Here is a 6,186-nt window from a genome sequence, read left to right on the forward strand (position 1 = left end):
CCCATTCTAATGCCAACTACTCCATCCTTCCTAGAGAAGTATGTGCCACACAAGACAGCAAATGTAAGAGCTTGGGAGCTTAGGAAACATGAGCTAAGCATGTCACTGATGACTTCATTGCCTTTGCAGCTGACAAGCCAAGATAAGACTCCTGCTGTGATCCAGAGAGCGATGATGAAGCACAATCTGGACTCAGACCCAGCTGAGGAATACGAGCTGGTCCAGGTCATCTCAGAGGACAAAGGTGGGCATGTTCTCCTCTGTGCGGCAGGTGGCAGCAGTGTGCACATTTTGCTCTCAGCTGCTGACAGCAGAAAGGGCATGTAATGTGTTTCAGTTTCTTTTCATTGGAACCTAGTGGCATGTGTGTATGTGTGTGTGTGCATGTGTGCACACACGTGTGTGTGCCTAGTGTATGCAAAGGTGTGTGTGTGTGTAGTGTATGCACAGGTGTGTGTATGGTACATGCACAGGTATGTGTGTGGTATATGTACAAGTGTGTGTGTGTATTTTTGTGTGTGGTGTATGCACAGGTATGTGTGCTATAGCCACGTGTGTGTGTATGTGTGTGTGTAGTGTGTGCACAGGTATGTGTGGAATATGCATAGCTGTGTGTGTCTAGTGTATGCACAGCTGTGTGTGTATGTGTGTGTGTAGTGTGTGCACAGGTATGTGTGCTATAGCCATGTGTGTGTATGTGTGTGTGTAGTGTGTGCACAGGTATGTGTGGTATATGCATAGGTGTGTGTGTGGTGTATTCACAGCTGTGTGTGTGTGTGTGTGGTGCATGCACAGGTATGTGTGTCCTTATCCAGAGCAGTACAATGGGTGGTCTGTACTCACCAAGCCCGGAGCAAGACTGGTGGCCAGCAAGCCCAGGCAATCCCCCATCTCCTCCCTGACAGGGCATGCCTACAGGCACACAGCTTTTTATGTGGGTGCTAGATCCAAACTCAGATTCTCAGGCTCGCACATCAGGAGTTTTCAGAGCCCTCTCGTGCCCCTGGTGGTGCATCTCAACTACCCAGGGTGACCAGCTGCACACCACCCTACTGTAGCATCCAGTGTCTCCAGCTGCTCCCAACTCTCAGGCCCCCTTTCCATAGAATTCCTCTTACCCATAGTTTGTGTTCCCCACGAGAAGTGCATTTTCATGGGCAGTTCCTGCGTGTCAGGAGTGGGTGTTCCCCACAAGAAGTGCGATTTCTTGGGCAGTCTCTGCGTGTCAGGAGTGGGAAGCAGCAGGTGGACACACACTTTATTTAGTAGACACTGTGGTTCTCAGTCCTGCGTGACTCAGAAGGACTCAAGGCAGAATTTCTCACCTGTTTCGCTTCAGTGTTTAAGAAAGTTGTGTGTGTATGGGGGGATATTTTTGTTTGTTTTGTTTTAAATTGATGACAGATCTTTGGTAACCGAAGAACAATGAAATGCACCTGTGAGGCCAAGAACTCATTATTTTAAAAAATGCTTTCCAAAGGTCTCTCTGGGTAAACAGTGTATCTTATCTATTTGCTCATCTGAGTTGGGGGTGGGCTTTGGGAGAGAGGTGGGCAGGTGAATAACTTCTCTGTCACACTGCGGAGGCCTGCTCAGTCAGAATAAGACTACTCTGAGAACGGAAGTGACAGCACCCATTGTTGGCCGGCACTAGCCCTGCCTGCCTGCAGACCCACACTAATGTCTCATCCTAGTGGGGGGTGCTGCTTAGCGATAGGGAGCACTCTCCTCCCTGGAAATCAAGGGGAATCTTGTCATTGGGGGTGTGGAGGGAAACCACAGCTATTTGGCCAACGGATCTCCAGAGTTCTGTCTTTGGTTGGAGAAGAGTAGCGAAGGTTCAAACAGTGCCTTTCCCAGACATTAAAAGCTGCAGTGTCTGCAGCAGTCCTGTCCCAGCTGCCTGTTGGAGGTTTTCAGTCGTCTGCCTTTGCCTGAGTTTGTAGAATAAAACTTTTGCAATTATAATTTGTGGGGAGTGTGCAGGTGCACGCAGAGCCGGAAGTCAACACTGGATATCATTCAGTGGGCACTGTTGACTGCGCTCTTACTAGCGTGGGGCACACCACGTAGGTTAGGCTGGCTTACCAGCAACCCCCAGGAACCCATTCCCATGTCTCTGCTTTCTCAGTGAGAATTGCTAGTGTGTGTCCATACCTAGCACACACACATATACATGTACACACGCATACACATGCATGCACACACGCATGCATACATGCACACACGCACGCACACACGTCTGTGCATTATGTACATGCAGTATCTGCAGAGGCTGGAAGAGGGAATCTGATTCCTTGGAACTAGAGTTACAGATGCTTGTGGGTGCTGGGAATTGAACCCAGGTCCTCTAGAAGAGCATCCAGTGCTCTTTTAACCCTAAGCCATCTCTCCAGCTCCAAATCCAGCTTTTTTTCTTTCTTTCTTCCTTTCTTTTCTTTCTTTTTTTCTTTTTCTTTTTCTTTTTCTTTTTGTATAGGTTCTTGGAACTGAACTCAGGTCCTTGTCCCCATAAAGCAATTACTTTCAGGTGGAGCCATCTCCACACCTTCAGTTATAACACTGAAATGCAGTTGCAGTGAAACCATAAATCCAAAAGTGTCCTGTTGAGTTGTAACCTGTGGTCCACAGAGTAATACAAAGGGAGCCTAGGGTCTGAAGATGCAGTGGCCCAAAGAGTGAAACCCAGGCCTAACTGTGCCCACCAGCTGAGTGGTCTCAACAAATGCCTGACCTTGCCAGCCATGGCTCTTTGTCACTCAACCTGGAGACAAAAGCCCTCTCTGGTTCTTCATACACCATAGAGCAATTAGGAGATAAATAACGTACTGGAGAGAGTTTTGTCGAAATGCCAAGTGCTCTATAAATGGGACTAGTTTTATTGTGACCCCCAAAATAGGTGAGTGTGAGTGAGAAGACTCTTGGGGGTACCAGAGTACATGGAGTGTCAGCAGAGGAGACCCTGATCATCTTGGGCTCACTGTGGGGTCCCAGTGTGAAGAAGTCAATGGAAGGAAGCGCACTTTGTGTGGTCTGTATCGGGAAAGCCCTGCCGCTTTCTTCCCTGACCTCGCTGCCATAAGTCCCGATATTCCCACATTTGCCCGTTTTATTCTGTGCCTTTAAAAACAGAATAAACAACTTTGCTTTGTCACAGTTCCACTGGCAACCACCCTTGTTTGTAAACTGCAAGTGTTCTGTTGGCCATCATCGAAGTTGAATATAGCTTAAAAGTTAGTGGCATGCACTGCCTTCTGTAGGTGCTGTTTAGTGTTGAAAGGCAAACTCCAGACAGAACTCAAAAAGAATACCTAATGAGTTTGACTTGGAATTATGTCAAAAATATTTTCATTTAATCCAAGGAAAGATGTCTGGAAAACTGCTTTAAGTCTTGTTCATATCAGGACTCCTGCAGACGGCGGAGGCCCACGTGTGTGCTCGGATAGCAGGAGGCTGGCAGGAGTTGGGAAACTCGGGTTCTTGTTCCAGCTGTGTTGCCCTGGGACCATCTTGGTGCCCCTACCCCCATGCTCACCTCAAGCTTTAACATTTTTTATTTGAACAGTCAGTTCACAGGGGGATTTCTGATGCTTTATTTGCGCTCAGTTTCAGATAGGGGTTAAGTTTTGGGGGCCGGTCATGAGGAAGTGTTCACATTGCCAGGCCTTGTGTCTGGGCAAGACTGACTTCTGCCAATCAATGATGGCTGCCCACACAAACTGACCGGCTGCTGTCTGCTTGTCTCCTCTAGAACTGGTGATCCCAGACTCTGCAAATGTCTTTTATGCCATGAACAGCCAAGTGAACTTTGATTTCATTTTACGCAAAAAGAACTCAGTGGAGGAGCAGGTGAAGCTACGCAGTCGGACCAGCTTGACATTGCCCAGGACAGCTAAGCGGGGCTGTTGGAGTAACAGACATAGCAAGATCACCCTCTGAAAGGGACAGCACGTCCCTACTCGCCAAAGGCAGAGTGGGGCTACGAACGGCTGTGGTGACTACAGCCAGCCCCCAGCGTTGGGGATCATTGATGACGCCAACAGATATTTATTGAGTTCAGATGTGCACAAAGCACTATGTGGGGAGAGTGGAAGTGAATTTGACATTGAAAGGATGAATGATTCACTGATGCTCTTGGACCTGGAAGTGAAATACAAAATGGTCCACATTTGAAGATATATATATATATATATATATATATATATATATATATATCCACATGCATACACACATATCTAGTGTGTGTATATAAGAGGAACTTTGCAGGATATTCTGGGTTATGAAAAAAACAATTTGCACAATGGCCTGGGAAGTTGAGGTCACTTTTTACAGGGAAATAGAAGGGACTGAGAACCTAGTCTCATACCTTCTAAATAAATAAAATCAGATCTACCATACAGAGTGTTCTTCATGCCAGTATTAGAAGTCCAAACTCTATTTTTGTAAAGGGAGAGGATTACTTTTTCAATCACGTGCCATCCAATGAACAAAACAAGCCGCAGAGGTTGGAGTGGCCACGGGCTGCATGAAAGACCCCGCGGGAAGGTTTGGATGAGTCAGTGGTCTCTGCCCTCTGCCTGCATTCACCAGAGCTTCAGAGGCCTGCGTGCCTTGCTGGTCCCCATCACAATGCCTCTGGAGTCAACACAAGCTTGTTTCGATTTCTGGAAACCCTGTTATTTGTGTGCTCTCCTAAAGAACATGCCACAGTCATTATTGCACAAGTAGCCGTGTCCACAGCCTATCAGCCAGAGAAGAAAGTGGCAGGAGAACGGTGACTCGTCTGGACTCTCCTGTCTTGGAGTGCTGCGACTTCATTGCCTTTCTGATTGCCTTTTGCATGTAAAAGTGTCCGTCTGGAGTCTTTTGCCATTTGGAGCCTTGTACCTCTATCTTATGTGCAATTTGTTCCTCAGGTGTAGACATTTCTACTGCGATTGACTACATTTGATCATTTCAAGCCTGTGAAAGATTTTGGAGCAGCCACCTCCTGTAATAACCCCTCAGAAAGTGTTCTCTGCGCACAACAGTGTCTGGTTTCCTTCTTTACTTTTGTAGCATCCCTTTGCCTAGTCACAGGGAAAGAAGGGATGGTGTGCACTGTCTCAGCTTTTCCTCAAAGAGGTGCATCCTTCTAGATGGAAACAGTGACATTCTTCCCTTCCCACCCACAGCTGCTCTTAGCGTTAATGTCAAGTGGCGTTTTTGTCTATAGCAACACCATCATGCTTTTGCTTCTGATCTGAGCTGTGCTGGGGTTTGAATGAAGAAGCCATATGTGATCAGTTGACATGTGTAAGAAGCACTTTCAGACTGTTGTCCCCTTTTTTAAGAAAAACATTTCCCCAAATATCAGTTTTTATTGAAAAAAATAAAAAGATGAACCTAGGATATGATGTCCGGATTGTAACAGGGAACATTTTATTTTTTCCTAACAGTGTATTATATACAGCTCCAAAAGGTTGTGTAGGGTTTGTGTTATTTAAGTAGCCATATGAATTCAACAAGAAACACCAGGAAAAGCTCAGAGATTTGTGGCAATGGACCAAAGAGAGAACCAAGAAGTCATCAGATTCCCTTGGTGTTTCCCCGGAGACTGAACCGGGCTGTGGAGACCGGCTAGGTGTCAACTAGTCAGAAGGCACTTTCCTTTTGTTGTTGTTGTTGGTGGTGGTGGTGGTGATGGTGAGCCTTGTTTGGTTGGTGCTTCTGTGCATGGATGGGAGATGGCAAGGATCACAGCCATCATAAGACTGAAGCAAACCTAGCCTCAGCCTGGCTTTCTCAGTGTCAAGGTCAAAAAATAAATGCAGAGCTGTTGGCCTGGTTTAGGGTGTGGCTCCCAAGACAAAGGTGTTATGCCCCATGCTCACCCTGTGTAATTATACTGTATATGTAGAGACTAGATTTATATTCTGCAATGTAAAAAAAAAGTATATATATATTTACCTTTTTTAAAAAAGACAGTGGAAATCCTAAGTGGATAAAACATGGCCTCATTTATTTAATGCCACTTTAGTTGTTTTAACTTTGCTTCTGGGCGAACAGCTGGATGTTGTTTCCAGCTGCTCACACGCTTGTCTTTTTGCATCTCCAGCATCTGTTTACCTTTTGGTTAAACTAATAAACTGGTTTGGGGACTTGGTTGGCATGTGCTGCCGGACCCGAAGGGCTTGTATCTGGAGT

At 46.2% G+C, this 6,186-nt stretch overlaps 1 protein-coding gene across 3 annotated transcripts in view; it reads left to right on the forward strand.

The window, feature by feature from the left end:
- Positions 1-6,186, forward strand: part of Rgl1 (ral guanine nucleotide dissociation stimulator like 1) — a 268,005-nt gene extending 261,819 nt beyond the window's left edge. For all 3 annotated transcript variants that reach the window (XM_057769585.1, XM_057769583.1, XM_057769584.1), the window contains 2 exons: positions 130-244; positions 3,752-6,186. In XM_057769585.1, the coding sequence (XP_057625568.1) occupies positions 130-244; positions 3,752-3,939 (303 nt within the window). In that variant the 3' untranslated portion in view covers positions 3,940-6,186. The remainder of the gene's footprint in view (positions 1-129; positions 245-3,751) is intronic.

This window comes from Chionomys nivalis, chromosome 5 (genome assembly GCF_950005125.1).
Source record: "Chionomys nivalis chromosome 5, mChiNiv1.1, whole genome shotgun sequence".
NCBI lineage: Eukaryota > Metazoa > Chordata > Mammalia > Rodentia > Cricetidae > Chionomys > Chionomys nivalis.